Source organism: Notamacropus eugenii, chromosome 1, assembly GCF_028372415.1.
Source record: "Notamacropus eugenii isolate mMacEug1 chromosome 1, mMacEug1.pri_v2, whole genome shotgun sequence".
Classification (NCBI taxonomy): domain Eukaryota; kingdom Metazoa; phylum Chordata; class Mammalia; order Diprotodontia; family Macropodidae; genus Notamacropus; species Notamacropus eugenii.
Genome location: NC_092872.1, coordinates 708,837,908 through 708,856,618, shown reverse-complemented (window position 1 = coordinate 708,856,618; position 18,711 = coordinate 708,837,908). Strand labels below are relative to the sequence as shown.

The following is an 18,711-nucleotide window of genomic DNA, read 5'->3' as shown; positions in this document are numbered from 1 at the left end:
TAATTTGAGTCTACATTAAATTGGATTCAACAAAGCAAAGGAAGAATCAACTTGAAAATGACTCTTAGTCTTTTTGACTTTTAGTCTCACAGGAATAAAATAGAAAGAATCAGATCGGGTAATAAGTTTAGCAAGAGGCCAAAGTAAAGGGCTGAGACACACCCAGAGAGCTCCTGATTTCCCAACATTTGCCCTGTAGCTGGTGATAGCCATTTCAAGCACTTAATTAACATATATGATTTAAGGATTGAAGTTTCTCCAAAGTATATAACAAGATACTAGGCAAAAGAGAATTTTAACTCTTCATTTACCTTATTCTATGGAAGGTTGTACTAGCAGTACAGATTAAAAAACTCAACTGGTCAAACCAAAATACTATAACATTTATTTTCCTACAGAACTTTTGCAAAACAAAATACAAAATGAAAAATTCTTAAGATAAAGAATCTAATGGCTCCCAATATTTGAAGAAAATCTACTCAGTGCATTCTAGTATACAATGTTATTATTTTTTCAGTTTAGTTCTTGCCTTTTACCTTTACAGTTATTTCCAAATATCAACCATTCTCTCTCTGACTACTACTCTTGCCCCGCACCATGGACTTTATTTACCTCGTACCAAAGAAAGAATTTAGCAAAAACAATGAGGGAAAAAAATGACCCCGTATGATATAGTATATGCAACATTCTGCTCTCACAGTCCCTTTACCCCTCTTTCAAGAAGAGGGAAATGAGTTTTTTCATATTCTATTTTCCAGGCCCAAGATGAGTTATTGTAATAACTAACTAAATTTGGCTGTCTTTTAGCACTGGTTTTCAATTATATTACAATAGTAATTGTAACAGGCATATTTTTGAGGGGAAAAATGCTGAGGAAGAAAAAATTCAACTCTATTAGAGATACCATATTGTTTAATAAGTACTTCTCTGTCCAGGAGAATTCTTCTTTTCTTTATTTCACATTTAGAGGAAACAGACACCATTCTGACAATGTATAAACCTGACTATGTAGTTACAACAGAATCTAAATGAAACATGATCTGTAAGTGACATTTTTATATATTTCGGTTTTGAGTAAACATTTAAAAATATAAGCCTGCTTATAACTATTTTTAACCTTCTAAAATCTATTAGCTACTAATAACTTCTACCAAACTGAAAGTCTGCAGAGCCATTGTGCTGACCTCACTGTTGTATGTGTGTGAAACACGGACAATATACCAGTGCCGTGCCAGGAAATAGAATCGCTTCCCTTTGAACTGTCTTAGGAAGATTCTGAAGATCACCTGGCAAGAGAAGGCAATGGACACTGCAGTCCTTTCTTCAGCTGAACTGCCAAGCATTCAAACTCTACTGGCCATGTTGTTCAAATGCCAATATGTTTACTTAAAAGATTATTTTAGGGAGAACTCACACAAGACCAGCACTCACATGGAGATCAGAAGTGTGTGTGTGTTCGTCCTTCATTGCCGAAGAAGACCATGCCATCAGAGAAATGATGACATGACTTGCACTTGACTTGTTCTGAGTGAGGGAGGGCTGTGCAGGTCACCAGCCTCACTTCTCCTCCAGAGCCACCTGAATCCAATGACCATATAGTCATCAGAATGACTGGAGAAGACCCAGGATGAGGCAATTGGGGTTAAGTGACTTACCCAGATCAGAAGCAGGAATACAAGGACACCCTCAAAGTCTCTCTGAAGAACTTTGGAATCAATTGGGAGTCATGGGGGACACTGGCACAGGAACACCCAGCATAGTGTCCCCTCATCAAAGAAGAGCTTTCTGTAGAATTGCACTAGCTCCAAGTAAGCAAGAGACATCTCCACTCCAAATGACATGTTCCATCCAGCTACAGTGAAGTGCACTTCCTAGCACTGCAGGGCCACTCTAAGGTTCAAGACTATGTGCCTAGAAGCCTTCCACACACAAGTCAGGCAATCATATCACTGAGATCTGTATTAACCAGAGATGGTAGGAATCTTAGACATCATGCATATGTAGCCTCAAGGCCCCTTCTAGACAAACTCCCCTCATTTTACAAGTGAGGAAACTGATTCACTGAGGTCACACCATGATAAGTTGCAGCAGCAGAGGCAACATTTAACCCAAATCCCTACAGCTCCAAATCCAAGATTCCTTCTACTACACCACAGAGTATGTCTTAACAACTGTGCCTAAATTAGGATGTGGTCAGGACAGGTCACTGAATTAAAACAGTGGTGCTGACGTAGCTACCCTGCCAGGTCCTGAACAGTGAAGTAGGCCTTGAACTGAAGGGGAGGCTAATGGGCTGGGAGATCCCAGTGCTCTCTCTCTGGACTGCTCTTCGCTGACAGAATTGGAGAGGGAGGGACCTGCCTCAGAGGCTCTCTAGTGCAAAGCCCATCTCTTTTTCTTCTAGTGGTGTATTCTTTAGTTTTATTTATGTGTAGCATTTATTCTGAGCTCTAAATTCTCTCCCTCCCTCCCACCTCTCCCTCACCCACTAAGGCCAGCAATGACTTCAATTACACATGTGAAGTCATGCAAAACATTTCCATATAAGCCACAATGCAACAAAAAAGCAAGAAAAGCCAAGAAACATAAAGAAAGTGAAAAGAATATGCTTCAATCTGTATTCAGAGTTCATCAGCTCTCTCTCTGGAGGTAGATAGTATTTTTCATCAGGAGTCTTTAGGCAATGCCTCAATCCATTGTATTCATCAGATACCTACATCTTTCAGTTTAAAATCACAACATTGTACTGTGTACAATATTCTCCTAATTCTTCTCACTTCACTCTACATCAGTTCATACACACTTCTTCACAAGTTTTTTTTCTGAAACCATGCCTTGCATGATTTCTTACAACATAATAGCATTACATCATAATTTGTTTAATCATTCACTCCTCAACTGATGGCCATCCCCTCAATTTCCAATTTTTTGCCACCACAAAAAGTGCTCAAAAGGCCATCTTTTGTAACATTAATATTTCCCTAGTGATGCTATCTGTGGCTATGAATTATTCCACATTACAATGTCAAAGAACCAAGATTTGTAGGTGACACAAGGAACAATGGAAAGATGTAAGGTGGGTGGAAGTGTTAGGATGCAATAAATCACCCCAGGACAAGTGGCACAAAAGAGATATCATCAAGGATAGAGACATGATAAGAAAAGGAGGCAGGCTAGTCCTACAGCAAGAACAAGAGATAATAAATGGCCTCCAGTAGGCGATTAATCCTCTGGGAAGAAATTACCTAAGGATGATTACAAGAATTGCAATGGGTGAGAAAGCTGGGAGAACTGATATTCCACATCATTAAAGGGAGCGCCTACACTGATGAGAATGGAGATCCATTGAAGTAATGTACCTACTGGGGATATATGTTGGGGAAACTTTAAAAAACTGAGGTAAAAAATGAAATCAGAAGAAGAGTGAGGCTCTTGGTCGGAGTCAATTAGCAATTATGCAGGTAATACAGGAAGTCCCAGAATAACTCTCTGTACCTATACAAACTGGTCCTCAATAATACTCATCAACCCCTATTTGAAGTCTTCTATCTTATCAAAAATTGTACAGTATCAGCACTGCTTTCAGCAACTCAGCATCACCTCCACACTATTATAATGCAGCAGAAGAGAATTTCAGTAGTTTATGATATTCCACTTTCAATACCACTCCCCTAGTGCAGGCCTCATTACCTTTCACCTAGAGTACTGTTAATAGCCTTTTATAATCTCCCCGACTCTAGTGTCTCTACTTGGTAATCCTTCTTTCATAATGTTGCCAAAATAATCTTTCTAACTGGAAAGTAGCATATGAATATAACAAAATATTATTGTGTAGTAAGAAATGATGACTGCGAGGAAAGATATACTAATGAACTGTCTTAGAGTAAAAGGAGCTGAGGCAGGAGAACAATTCACATAATGATGACAATAATGCAAAACAAGCTCCACACTGAAAAGAGGCTGAATCACAGGAATGACCAACACTGACCTGGAAAGCATCTTTGTATCCCCTTCAACACGGGAGACACCACCACAAAAGGAGGCACTTTTAAAATGTTTGTTAAGTTTTATTCAAAATCTTTCCTTTCATTTAGCTGTAGCTTTATACCACACTAATATCTATGAATCTGATGGAGATTCCTTACAAGAAAGTGCCGTAAAGTTTGAAAATTCTCAAGTCAAACACACATAAAAAAATTATTGAGTAGAACAAAGGAATGAAAAAGTATTTATGTGCTTACTGTGTGCCTAAAACTGTGCTAAGTGCCTGGGATACAGATACAAAAGCAAAAAGCAGTCCCCACCCTCAAGGAGCTTAGTTCTAACAGGAAGAGACACACATCCGGGGGAGTGAGAGCCAGGGAAGGATGTGTGTATGTGTGTGTATTTTATATCATTATATCTATATATCCATATATATATATATATCTACATATACATATGTAAAAATTACTGAGATTATAAATAGAAGAAAGAGACAGTCTAATCATTTCCTGTGGCAATAGCAGTGGTTATAGGATTAAAATGTGACCAAGATCCTTGACTCAATGATCTATGACAGGTTATCAAGTTTCAGCTCTGAAGTATACTATCTGTTTTAGAGATGAGGTTTAGAAAATGACTTGTCCTTGGTCACGACTTAGTTCATTTACCTGCTTCACCAGGCTGTTGTGAAAAAACTGCCAAGTAAACCCTGAAATACTATAGAAATGTGAATAGCAGTCAAAAATATATCTGCGAAAAGGAAAAAAAACCCTCCCAATATTACAAAGGTGTTTATAGCAGCATTATTTGTAATAGCTAGAAACAACCTCAAAGTCCAAACTTAGGAAAACAATCAGACGAACTGTGTTATGTTCACATAACAACACCACAGGGCCATTAAAAATGACAAATCTGAATACAAAGAAGCATACAAAGATGAATAAAAATGATACCAAATACAGAAAACAGATTATGGAAAACTACCACATTATATATATAATTTATTCATAATTATTTCTATATACCAAAATAGGTTATACAGAAGAAAAATAGACAATTAACAGAAGAGAAAACAAAGAAAATAGCAGAAAAGTTGCTTTAAAATGTATTCAAGAGTTTTTGTTATTTTATTCAACTAATATTAAATTTAAGTGATTTAAAATTCTTTGGTTTTTAATATACAATAACAAATATTCCTTCCTAGTGTTTCTAAAAATAAAGGTGAATTTACAAAACTATTTTTACGGTGATAATGTAAGGGGGGAAAGCCCAAAGGCAACAAGAAAACAGCACTTTTGTCTGAATCCCTAAGAGAAAAAAAAAACAACTTGGGGGCTGCCATCAATGATTCAGCCTTTCCAATAATTTTCAAACCTTGGCAGATTATCTAAAAGTATATTTTATACCATGCAGACTGAGCCTACACTATGACATTATTACCACTCCCTTAATGCAGACATTGTTGCTTCCCCCTTTCCTTCTAGGATCTGCATTTTTTCCCCAAAATCCTGGTCGATCTGCAAACATTTTTTTAACCTGATGGCCTTGTCTCAGCTAACATTATGCAACAGGTTATACAATAGTATAAATAAAATCTTAGAAATAAATTATTCTGTAATCAAGACTGATAATTGTGAAAGACCAAACAGTCACTGTTTGGTGACAGAAACATTCTTTCTGACTCACTGAGTCAAGCAGTCAAAACGACTATAAAACATCTCTTGGGCTAACAGTTTATCTTGGACAAAAGACATATGGGAATTAGGAAATGCCCCTAATTTTTTCATAACTGCTCCAGAAACTAAAATGTCACAATAAGGATAAATGGTTAGCATCCTTCCAGGCTACAAACTCTACAGAAAGCACTGGGATGAATCATCTTAAAGGGGATTAGCACTTTAAGAACTGACATCATCAATCCTAGGATAAACGTCTTTCTTACTAGAAAAATAAAAGGACTAGAAAATTTCTGTGTAAATGTTATACATTTACCCATACAGACAAACCCTGCTTCACAGCACCATCTATTGGTTACCCTGTGAGTCTGTGTACAAACTCCATCAAGAATCTCTCTCAGGGCAGAGAGAAAATGTTTTCTCTCCAGAACTACAATACTCAGAATTGACAGGTTTCCAAGACTTTCCCCATTCACAGAGAAAGTCTGAATATCTGGTCTCAAAAACAAAACAGACTGAGATTACTAGATCAAATACTATCAAACGCTTAGAATGTTACAGACCTAAGCAACAAAGCAGAGACCCTTACCAAAGTGCCAAATGGCAATCACTCGAGTACTCTGAAGGAACTCAGGGGTGAAATTGTTGAACTGTGGGCCAAAATATGTAACCTGTCATTGCAAATGAGCACTCTGTAGGAAGACAGGTAGATTGCCAAAGAGATCATGGGAATAGTATGCTAGAAGAAGATGGCAAACCCTTTTCAAAAGGGGGGGGGGGGGGGGGGCCGAAGAAACGGATCACTAAGTACTTAATCAATCCATTGGAAGAGACATGGTTTATGTAACAGAAATAATGCCTGATCAATTTATTCAAATGTCTTTGATGCTGGAAATGTTTAGAGGAATAAGGAACAAGTGGCTATAATCTTTTTATACTTAAAAAAAAAATTTTTTTAAATCTTTGACAAGTTTTCATTTCCAAAATGACTCCTCACCTCTAAGAAAAGGCAAATCTCTGGACAGTACAGAAATGGCAGAAGTTGAGTGCCGTGGAATGATGGGATTTGAATCCCAGCTTTGCCTTTTTCCTACCTTTCTGACCACAGGTAAGTCATCTCACTTGTCTGAATCCCTAATAAGGGGTGAACAAAGTGCCCTCTGAGGTCCCTTTCACCTCTAAATCTATGAACTTATAAGGGTATTGTACTCTTAAGGCAACACAGAGTAATAGTAAAAAGACATTTACATACCAAATAACATCAAAACAACAATGCCTGACTTGGAATCAGAAGACATGGATTTCAGACCTGACTGTACCATCTGTAGTACCTCACAAGTTCTCAAGGCCTCAGTCTCACAACTAATTGGAGTTAATACTTGTTCTACCTACATGTCACAGGACTGCCAGGGAGATAAGAGTTTAAGTGTACATTATATACGTACAAATCTATGTGTATACATACATATGTGCTAATATTGTCTGGAACATTTCAATTTTTGCTTATGGATTACCAGATCAGGCACTAAAGTTCGACTCTGATACCTCAGACTGGTGTGAAGACGATCTTGGATTCTGAAAGACTAGGCTAGCAAAGGACAAGCTCTAAGGACAAGCTCTAACAGCGGTGAGAAATCTGCGTCCTCGAGGGCACATGTGACTAGAAAGTCTGACCAAGAGCTAGAAAGGTTCTGAGTGCAGGCCTTGTGATGAATTGTGCATCTGTTGTCCCAAGAGAAGCTTGGGTTAAGTTCAGAGGCTCATCACCACGTTGGCTACAGGGTGATCAGATCTTTGGCCCCAATGACGAAAGACATCTATCATGTTATACAGATTGTGATCTGTGTCAGTGGGTGAAAGATTCACAATAACAAAATTACTAAGTATGCATAATGCACATATTCCTTTTAAGTAAATGCAAATACTCTAGAGTTTATGGCTTTACATATGAATTTACTTCTTAGCTGTTTTTGGTAGGATTATTGTTTTTCATAATTTTTTTTTACAATGAAATAATGCAACTTAAATGTTCTTCTAAAACCTTCTACTGAATATTAATGTTGAATCAATTTGAGCAAGGAAGAGAAACTTCTCCAAGGGTCCACAGGAAAGTGGACCTCCTTTCTCTTGGAGGGCAAAAGGGATCATTTAAAATCTTACACTGTTTGTTCCATGTAATTGAAGACTGTAGCTTAGATATATCAAAACTATCAAAAGTTTGGCTCCTTGCTCTCCCATTAGCCACATTATACATTTCCATGTCTAACGTACACAAGAATTGCTCTGTTTCAATGGCTGCCAGAAAACTAGAGGGTCTCCAACCTGCTGGACAAAAACCGCCTAAGAAAGGTGTCAATCGATACGCAAACCATGATATCTATCTATGGATCCACTGAAATACTCGAGTGTGGATTTTCCCACTGGAAATGGGTCCAAGAGGATGCTTTTTAATCTTCTGAATACCATGGAGAGGAACTCTGCAACTCAGTGGAGTCTCTTACCGGAGAAAGGACCTAGCAAGTTTTCTAAAGAAAAGGCTACTACAGCCTCCAAAAAAATCCAAGAGAGGATCAGCCAAAGCACATGTGGGTGGACATAAGCAGCGTAGAGTACATCATCAAAGCGGGGCTTCAAGTGAGAAAAGGTGTCAGAGACACATATGAGTAGGGAAAAGATCAAGGAGGTAAGCTCCACTGGCTTCCACTTATGGAAGGTTCCACACACCCTACAGATGAACCCCCCTGTAAAGGGTCATGGGAAAGCTTGAACAAGAGCTGCACAAAATGGGTAGGCATGAATGTGCCTCTTCAGTAAATGTAAATACACTAGAGTTCATGGCTTTAGGTACAATTTTATTCCTTAATTGTTTTGTTGAAATTATTGTTTTTCATAATTTTTTTACAATGAAATCGAAGCCTTCATTGAAGTTTTAAGCTTTTAATAATTTCAGAAGCATAAATGCTACAAAATCACAAATACATCATTAGAAAGTTTAATTATTTAAATTTCTTCTACACATTTACTTTTGTGAACTCTGAAGGAAATTTTAATTTTACTAATATATTGTATCAGTAGGCACTGCATGTGTGATAAATTCTGGAGAATGTGGTATTAAAAAGTGGATTTGGCAATCATAAGGAAGTTCAGTACCCCTGAAAAAGTTATGTGGGCTACCCTTACACTTTCATCAAGGGTAACATCAATGAAGGTGTGGACCATTCTCATAAAATTCTTTGTTAGAGAGGTGAGAAAGTAGGCATATGAATCATTATTACTGATAAAATTGAAAATATAAAAATTAATATTACCAATAGTTTCTACAGTATAAGTTTAACTGATTATGCTGTATTAATTTTATAATTGTGTCTGCTTTTCCTGAGTTAGTTTAAAGATACAAGTTAACTTCTGATCAAACACCAAAGACATATTGTCCATTGCATAATTAAGGAGGGTCTTACCTCCCTAACAAACCTTTCTAGACGCCAGGGAGTCTGCTAACTCAGTTGTAGTAACAAAGTCTGCAAAATATGTACAGGTACCAAAAAGTAAACTAACAGATAAATGAATGAACGAATGAATAACATTCCTTAATTGTCTGAGAAGAGTGGTCACTAGCCCCACAAAGGAGGTGTACTCCACAAGCCCCTTTTCTTTACTATAACCAACCCTGTTGTCTCTACCCCCAGAAGGTTGTCTACCCTGTAACCAATAGTATTCTTCCCCACCTACCTAACTCTGTACTCTCCAAAACTATATTAAGGCTGGTGAGCCCTACCTCAGGGTTTCTGGTCACTGAGGCCATCAACTCAATTTGCTGGTTACTGCTAGCCTAACTGATCATGCTCAGACCACTGTCTCTCAATTTACCTTTATTTTCAAATATAACAATACCTTAGTCACTTTTGGGGGATAGTAATAATACAGTCCACAATTTCCCCCATTCTTCTGATATCTTGCTTTCTTTCAGCTATACTAAAAATCCATATTGACTGCCTTCAAAATTGTGTCACCTCCAAAAAGGAGGTCTTGGTCAGCTCCAGTCCTTGTCAGTTTGAAATCCTGAGTGCTATTTTCTCCTCTTCAAACAGCACACACGATGCAGGCCATGATTCCACTGTGATTAAGGAGAACAGTGCAGAAATCCTGACACTTCAGCTTCATTCAGACGCTACCTGTTGCCCTCCTTTCAGCTGTCATCTCTAGTGCGAAAGCTTTGAGGAAAACAGCTCGCTAACAGTTTTCTGCAAATTTGCTTTTTCTTCCATCGCCTTCTGAAGTTCTTCCAAAGTGATATACATCCCATAATATACTGCTTCTGGTTGAAGGAGCTTGTGTCTGCTGGCTGAGGCTGTTTCTGGGTTCTCTAGGCCTACTCACTGTCATGAACTCCTGGTGCCCTAGAAAGAGGGTTCGCTTGCTAGATGTGAAGTCAGAGGACTTGAGCTCAAATCCTAACCCTGCTACTTAAGTTATATAGGTGACCTCAGTCAGTAAAAAGACATGACCTAAATAGCAGATGATCTCCAAGGTCACTTCCGTCTCAAAAATCTACAATCCTATGACCCTCGATAAGAAATAGTTACCATCAGAAGCCAGGTCTCTTCCTTAATGCACTTCCCATTTCTCAGTGTCAACAGTTTGTTCAAACAGGATGGGCTGGCCTCCCAACAGCAGGCAGTATATGCTCATCCTCTTTCCTTCTTTCTAAAGCTGGCACTACTTTGACCTTTGCTTTCACTTGTCAACAGACTGACTGCACACAAAGAACTCTGAAATGGCTTCCAAGTCAATAACCAATCATTCCTATCTGTTAAGACATGGCCACTTGATTCTGACACTGCTCAGGGCTTGCTGTGTCCAGCTCCTTTAGACTTGCTTATTAAAGATTAAGAACTAGAGTAAGTTTCTAAAAGAAGCTGTAAAATTTCCATCCCTGGAGGCCTTGTCTTCAGAAAATAACTACCACCATCCTAGATAGTTTATCACAGGGTCTATACACTTGGCTTTTCAAAAATTTTTGATACCTATGTTTTAATATAATTCTCCTTCTTTGTAATTCTATGTATTTTAATCACCTTCTCTAACCACAATTCTGAGAAGAGGTGCCCTAGTTTACATGAGACTGATTGCCAGAGGTCTATGCAATAAAAAAGGTGAAGAACATCCAGCCCAGCAGGTCTGGGAAATGGAAAACTAGTCAATGGACAAGCAATTATTAAGTGCCTGGTATGACAGCCACGAGACTTGGTGCTAGGAATACCAACCCAAAAATGAGATAAAAACAGTCCCTGTTCTCAAGAACCCTGAATTCTACTGGGATACAACAGCACGTTCACAGATAGGTAAATGCAAGTTATGTACTAAAAATACACTGTGACAGGGAAAACCAACACCTAAGAAAATCAGGAGAGGTCTCCTGAAGGCAGTGGCACTGCAGCCAAGCCCCAAAAGGGCCTAGAGATTCTAAGAAAGAAGTGGCCATGGGAAGATGGAGCACTTCAGGCCTGGGGAATAGCCTGGGCAAAGGAACGGAGGTGAGAGGTGGAATGCTTCCTGTGATGAACGGCTGCAGTGCAGAGAGCACGATATAATCAGCCTCGAAATACAGGCTAGAATCCAATCAGGAAGTGTTTAAATTCTCAACAGAGGAATTTGTACTTTATCCTAAAGGCAACAGGGCACCATGGAAGCTTGGTAGCTGTGAAGAGAAGAAGATCAGAGAGGGGACTGCCTGGATGGTGGAGACCACTGAGAATGCTACTATAACAAGCCAGGTGAGAGGTGATGTGGGCCATTATGAGGTTAGCTGTGGTGTTAGAGAAGGAGATGGATGCAAGAGATGAGGTAGAGTTGGCACTGATAAGACTTAAAACTGCCTGGATGAGGAAGGTGAATGAAAGCAAAGAGTTAAGAGCAACTTTTAGGTTGGAAAGCTGGATGAAAACAAGCATGGCCATATCCAGGTTGAATCCCACTACCGAGCTTAAGCGCAGACTTCTACAAATAACTGTTCTTGATCCTCTCAGCTGCTGGCTCACTCCCTCCCCAAACTAGCTGGTACTAATTTTGAATCCATCACGTAGAGCTTTCATTAGGACGAAAGGCTCCTTCGGCCAGGGACTTTGCCTTGTGTCTTTGTATCCCTAGTACTTAGCATAGTGCCAGGCACACACAGTAGGTGCTTAACAAATGCTTAATGACTGATTGTGAGAATGGCTGGGTTAGAAATGTCTATGGAAACAGACATGTGGCGATGTCAAATAGGCAATTGGAGATATGGATCTGGAACTCAGAAGAGAGATGGAGATTGAATATTTAGATTTGAGAATTATGTGCATAAAATCAGGACAAATCCCTGGCAGTTGATGAGCTCACAGAGAAAAGGAGAAAGTCCTTCCTTCCTGTCTCTGCCAACAGATGGCTCTTCTCTCACGAGTGCTCCATCATTATGTTCCATCTTACTCTGCCTACTTATTGGCTCCTTCCCTAGTGCCTCAAACTGTTCCCTTCAAAGTGATCAATGGTCTCTTAGTTACCAAACCCAATGGCTTTTTCTCAATCCTCATTCTCCTCGACCTCTCTGCAGCCCCTGACACTGCAGATCATCCCCTCCTACTCAATACATCTCCTGGTTCTCTTCCTACCTTTCTGACTGACCGCTCCTTCTCAGTCTTCTTTGCTGGATCCTCCTCCAGATCATACCCTCTAACCACAGGTGTCCCACATGGTCCTGTTCTGGGCCCTCTTCTTTCCTCCCTCCATAGTGCTTCACTTTGTGATTTCATCAGTTTAATTACCATCTCTGTGCAGCTGATTCAGATTTACCTATCCTGTCCCAATCTCTCTGTTGACCTCCAACTTTATTTACATCTCCAACTGCTTTTCAAACATCTCAAGCTAGATATCCAGTAGACATCTTAAACTCAACATGGTCAAAATGGAACTTATTATCTTCCCCCTAAATCCTCTTCTACCCATTCTGTGTTATTCCTGTCACAAGCAACACCATCCTCTCAATCCTTCAAGCACAAAAGCTAGGGGTCATCCTGGATTCCTCATTATTTCTCATCCCACCTCCCCCATATCTAAGACGTTACCAAGGTCTATCAATTTCACCTCTTAATCTTCTACAAGAGATTAATTTCCCTCTTCTCTCCTCTGACACAGTCCTCACTACTGCAGTAGCCTCCTAGTGGTGGGTGTGCCTGGTTCAGGTCTCTCCCCACTCTAGTCCATCCTCCATTTAGCCACTAAAGCACAGATCTGACATGTCACCCTCCTAGTCAATCAACTTCAGTGGCTCCCTATCATATCCAGAAGCAAATGTTGCAAGGTATTCAAAGTCATTCATAAGCTAGCCCCACCCCACCCCCCACTTTCCAGTCTTCTTAGAGCTTTGCTCCCTGACACATACGATTAGATCCAGTGACCCTAGCCTCTTGGACCTTCCACAAACAGGACACTCCATTTTTCACTTCTGGGCATGCTCTCTGGCTGGAATACTCTCTTTCCTCCACTGCAACTGCTGATCTCCCTGGCTTCCTTTAAATTCCAACTAAAGTTCTATCTTCCAGAGGACCTTCCTCTCATCTCAGCTCTGAGGAATGAGAAGGTAATAAATGTACACAGCTTATTTCTGGGACTTCAGGGGAGATCTAAGATAATAGCTCCATGGTAAAGTGAGTAAAGAAGGTAAAGGATGAGGCAGATTTGAGTATATTTAAAAGCAACCGAGAAAGCAATGGATAAGGACAGCTTGGAATTTAGGGAAAGGGAGGGGATGACTGAAAGGAAGCTAGATTGGTTGACCTTTTAAGGTTACATTCCATTTTATGACAAAAATCTTTGAGAATTAAATTATATAATAGTCAATCACCAAGATAAATTCTCATTTTTCACTTTCATTTCATTTTCAATTTAATAAATTTTTGTAAATGAGTATTTTGTGCAAAGTACATTTTAATAGATTTACCTATAGGTATCATTACATACTCTCATTATCATGTCCTCACAAAATAAAATTTGAAACTTTTTTGCATGTTTCATCTATCATTCTGATGTCCTCTGTCCCTCTCTCCTCCTTCACACCATAAGATGGCCTTCCTCCTTACTGAAGCTAATCTTCTACCTACTCAAGGGATCCCTTTCCTTCCTGTCTCTTCAAACAAATGGCCCTTCTGTCATTAGCACTGTATCATTTATTTCCATCTTTCTCTGCCTACTGGCTCCTTCCCTACTGCCTACAAATAGGCTCATGTCTCCCACAGCCTCAAAAAAACCTTCCCTTGATCCTTCTATCCCTGATAAGTGTCATCCTATGGCTCTTCTGCCCTTTCTCACTAAAGTCCTCATTGGTAATAGGTGCCCCACGTTCTCTCCTCTCCCTCTCTTCTTAACACCTTAACATCTGGCTTCTGACCTCTTTAATAAAACTTCTGAGTAAAATGTTAGCATGTTGTTTAGGTTAGACAGAAGCTACCAATTACCCATTCTTAGGATTACCAAAATAGAACTGGGAATATCTCAGAGGTCATCTAGCCCATGGCTCTCATTTCACAGATAAAGAAACTGAGGCCCAGCAAAGTTAAGCTCCTTGCCTAAGAGCACCCAGGTGCTAAGAGAGACAGAATTTGAATCCAAGTCTTAAGCAAGACTAGCTAGAATCATAGGGAAGAGCCATTAAAAAAGACCTAAGGAAATCAGTATAGTAAAAAACACATGGGATTGCTCATCTGGAGACCTGAATTTTCATGCCAGCTGCCACTGTCTTTGCACAAGCTCTCTGGGTATCAATTTCCTCAACTGTAAAAACAAAAGGTTTAGTTAGACTAATCATGGGTGGGGAACCTGCAGCCTCCAGGCCACATGTGGACTAGATGATCCTCAAGGTCTATCCCAAAAAGCCTAACTAGCTTCCTATACCAGCGTCTGCTAACAGTGGCCTGTCCTGGGCTGAATTAAGAGACTTAAGAGTTCCTTCCCCAATCACAGAGTCAACCAGAGCAGGAATAGGTATAAGGTAGGGTGTTTCCACAGAACTTCACAGAACAAATCCCCTGCCTAAAAGGGTTTGTTCTGTAAAATTTGGATTCAGTCCAAAGACAGCATCCAAGGACATAGAAGGCCAAATGTGGCCTCAGGCCAAATGTGGCCTTGGGTCACAGGTTCCCCAACGCTGGGACTCTAAGGAAAGCCAAACCACAAAGAGTAAATTATAAATCATTTTTCAATCTAAAAGACATGCTGTAAATGAGATCACTAGCACCAAGAAAGAGCAAAAGAAATGGTCCTGGGATTTTGTAAGACTTCTTTGCATCTTTGGGGAAACCTTGTATCATTTTTAACTTCTACAAGGTATTCCCCCAAAATCACCTATGAAAACTGCTACAACAAATATAAAATCACTAACAGGTAAATTAGAAAACATATCCAAGTTTCATCATTAACCAGATATACAACCTTAAACCCAGTTTCCTCATCTATTAAATGGAAACAAATCTGCTTCCTAAGTTATTGCAGAAATGAAATAATGTAAAAACATTTTCAAGAATAGGACATTATATAAGGATGTTAAACAGTAAATAATAGGAAGTTAATGTCCAAAAGTTAATTTACTATGTAAAAATATGCCGAATGTTCTTCACTATAAAATTTAAGTACTGAAATTTTTCTAGAATCAAGAGTTAGAAAGAGCATTCCCACAGCTTAACCAAATTGCCAGAAAAAGTTTCGAATATTCCTGCTACAGAAAGAGAAGAGGAAGACCCTAGAGAGCTTTCATTATAAAACAGTGTCTAAATTAACTTCCAAAAATATTGTTATCCTTCTATCATCTTTCCAAATGAAAATGACCCCTTCTCCAATTTTTTCCCCAGAGTACTATCTGATCTCTCTTTTTCCTCACCTGTAAAATGGGGATAATAACAGTATCTACTTAGCATGCTTATTTTGAAGACCAAATAACAATCGCAAAGCACTTAGCACAGTGACTGGCATGTGGCCCTAGAAGATAAGCTCTCTGAAGAGTAAAGACTGCTTTTAAAAGATTTTTTGTATTTCCAACTTTCAGCACATTGCCTTATACATTACAGAGGCTGAACGTTTTTTATGTTGACATTATTAATTCCTGACAACCACATGGTGCCTCTTCATTTACTATTCACAAAAACCCAGTGAGGTAGGTAAATTACATGTATGATTATTTCCATTCTATAGGAAATAAAAGCAGGGCTCAGGGAAGCTATTCCTCCACCAGCACACAGATGATAAATCAGTTGAAGGAAACAAGTGGAATGCATGTCGTTCCTTGGTAGGTCAGCTTGAGTGCTATTATACCCATTTTACAGATGAAGGCTTCAGACTTGCCCAAGAGGGTACCCTGCTACTAATAAGTTTCTGAAGCTGAATTTAAACTCCCGTTCTACTATTAATCCCCATTTTATACACGAGGAAACTCAGTGACTTGCCCATAGCAAGCAGGTGCCTGAAGCAGGATTTGAACTCGTCTATTATGATCCTGACTGTAAAATAAAATAAAATCTGAAAAGATGAGAAAACTGAGGCTGGGAAGGAGGATTCAGAGATTTCCCCAGGGTCATGACACAGCTAACTTTTGAAGTAGGATTTGAACTGATGGAGATAGAGGGCTGGGCCTGGAGTCAGGAAGACCCTGAGTTCTGACAGGTCCTAGCTGTATGACCTTGGGCAACTCATGCACCCTATGCCTGCCTCAGTTTCCTCACCTGTAAAAAAGAGAACGATAATGGCACCTATCTCGCACAGAGCTGTGAGCAGCGAATGAGCTACCTGTGAAGCGCCTGGCACAGCAGCAGGCACGGAGCGGGTGCTCTACAGATCTTAGTTACTCTCATTACTAAACTCAGGGAGCATGACAAGGCCGAGCAGGCTGGGGCCCCGAGGCTCGTCCATCTCAGGGGTGCTGATTTCAGCACACGGAGGCCGACGCCCAGGTCCCAAGGGCTGCGGCAGGACTCGAACTCGGCTCCCCCTGCACCACGTCCAGCCCGGCCCCCGAAACCCCCCGAGGGCCTCCCCTCACCAAAGCCGGGGAGACGCGCCTAGGGGGCAGCCGTTGGCATTGGGCAGTCCCGGAGAGGGTGGGCAGCCGCTCGGGCCCCAGGCCCCTTGGCGCGGCCCGCCAAGCCTCGGACTCTCCCGCCGAGCCGGGCCACCCGGCAGGGGCCCTCCTCCGCCCCCTCCCCCCAGCCCGCCCCGGGCCCCACCTCGCTAAGGAAGCGGGTGATGTCGTAGACTCGCCCGTGGATCACTATCCACACGTCCTTGTCCGAGTTGCGCTTCGCCACCTCCTCGAGCCGGTAGTAGGTGACCTTGGCCTCGGGCTCCTTCCCCTCCATGCCGCCGCAGCCGCCCTCGGCCGCCATCGAGATCAGAAGCGCCTCCCCTCGGCTGCGAGCCCGACTTCAGGTGGCCAGATTCTCGCTCTCCCGCCGGGCCGGTTTCCGTATCCGACCGACCACCCCGACTTCGGAGGCCTCGGAGCACAGCCAATGGACGTGCCTGGAGGCGGTGGTCTGTCTTCTCTCCACCAATCAAACGCGAGGCTGAGCTTTCGCCGCTAACCCGGGAGGACAGCGGCAGAACCTCGGCTTTCAGTCGTATTTCTGACTCCACTTCCAGATGGCCAATCAGGAGCACCCCGGTGTCTGCCAGGCGACCAATAGGAAGCTGCGATTTTGAGACAGCGCGTAGAATGTTACGGGGATAAGGGATGAGGAAAAGGAGCCCACCTGCACTGCCTGATGCTGCGGCCTCCATCAGGACCAATAGGCGTGCCCGGGGTCTCCCATCAGACCAATGGAAAGCCGTGATTCTGAGACCACCCCCCCCCCCCACCCCCCCCCCGCCCCGGACCATAGACTGGATGAAGAATGCGGAGAAAAGGTACCGGCTCTACCTGAGCTGGCCGCTTCTCCTCTGCTGAGGCTCCTCCTGCACTCCGCGTCCCAGGGGGCCTGTGCATGGGGTCTCCCCCAGCAACCAACGCCCCGTCCCTCGGGCCCTTGCGCGATGATCCGAGAAAACACCGGTGACAGACGCCTAGCTCTGACCCTTGGAAGAAGACTGTGTCTGTGACCCTAAAACCGTAGGTCCCACGTGGAGGGAGAATCCCTGCTGAGCTTGGCATCAGCCTCCTCCCTAAATTGGGGGTGAAGGTGGCTGTGTTTTCCTTTAGAGTAATATACTAATTAACGATAATGAAGGATCAAGCCCTAGGTGATAGGCACCTGGAAAGACCTGTGTTCAAAGTCTCACCTTTCGTCGTGGCTGTGTGATCCTGTGCTCTTGACAAATCTCAGACAAATATCCATGACTTGGGATCCACGAGGTCTATGGTTAGATTTCAGGGAGTCCACACTCTTAGTTGAGAAAAATATTACATCCTTATTTTCACAATCCTCTCATTGAAATTAAACATTAATAAATAATTTATTAATTATAATTAATAAAAATAATTTATTATTAATTTAATAAAATTAAATTAATAAAAATTAAACTGCAAACCACTGCTCTGAGAAAGGGTCCATGGGCTTCACTAAACTGCCAAAGAGGTCCATGATATTAAAACTATTAAAATGCAGCTCTGGGATGATGACTTACAGACCTGCATCAGAAAAGGGTCTTCCCAGACCTGGAGTTATATGTCTTGTCTTCGTCTTTTCCCATTCCATTTAAATCGGTGCTTTAAAGTTTTGTACAGTGCCTTCCTCAACAGCTCTATGAAGTTGTTTTTGTGGAGTCGTTTTAAATCGTGTCTGACTTTCCTTGACCCTATTTTGGGGTTTTCTAAGTAGATGAATACAAATACTATTATCTCTATTTTGCTGAACATTTTTAAGAGGCTACTCTGTGCCTTACAATGCTAGATTCTGGGGGTATGAAGATAAAATTAGTCCTTGCCCCCAAAGAGCTTGCATTTTATTTGGGAATGTGACATACACCGATAAAATACAAAAGACTCTTCCTCGTCATCCTCGTCCTCCTTCTCCTCTCCTTCACCATCACCACCATC

General features: G+C 41.2%; 1 protein-coding gene across 2 annotated transcripts in view; it reads right to left on the bottom strand.

The window, feature by feature from the left end:
- Positions 1-17,236, bottom strand: part of CYB5B (cytochrome b5 type B) — a 150,318-nt gene extending 133,082 nt beyond the window's left edge. The window contains exon 1 of one of the 2 annotated variants that reach the window (XM_072636455.1): positions 16,904-17,236. In XM_072636455.1, the coding sequence (XP_072492556.1) occupies positions 16,904-17,062 (159 nt within the window). In that variant the 5' untranslated portion in view covers positions 17,063-17,236. The remainder of the gene's footprint in view (positions 1-16,903) is intronic. The other variant, XM_072636454.1, reaches the window with a different exon arrangement.
- Between the last annotated feature and the right edge of the window lie 1,475 nt (positions 17,237-18,711).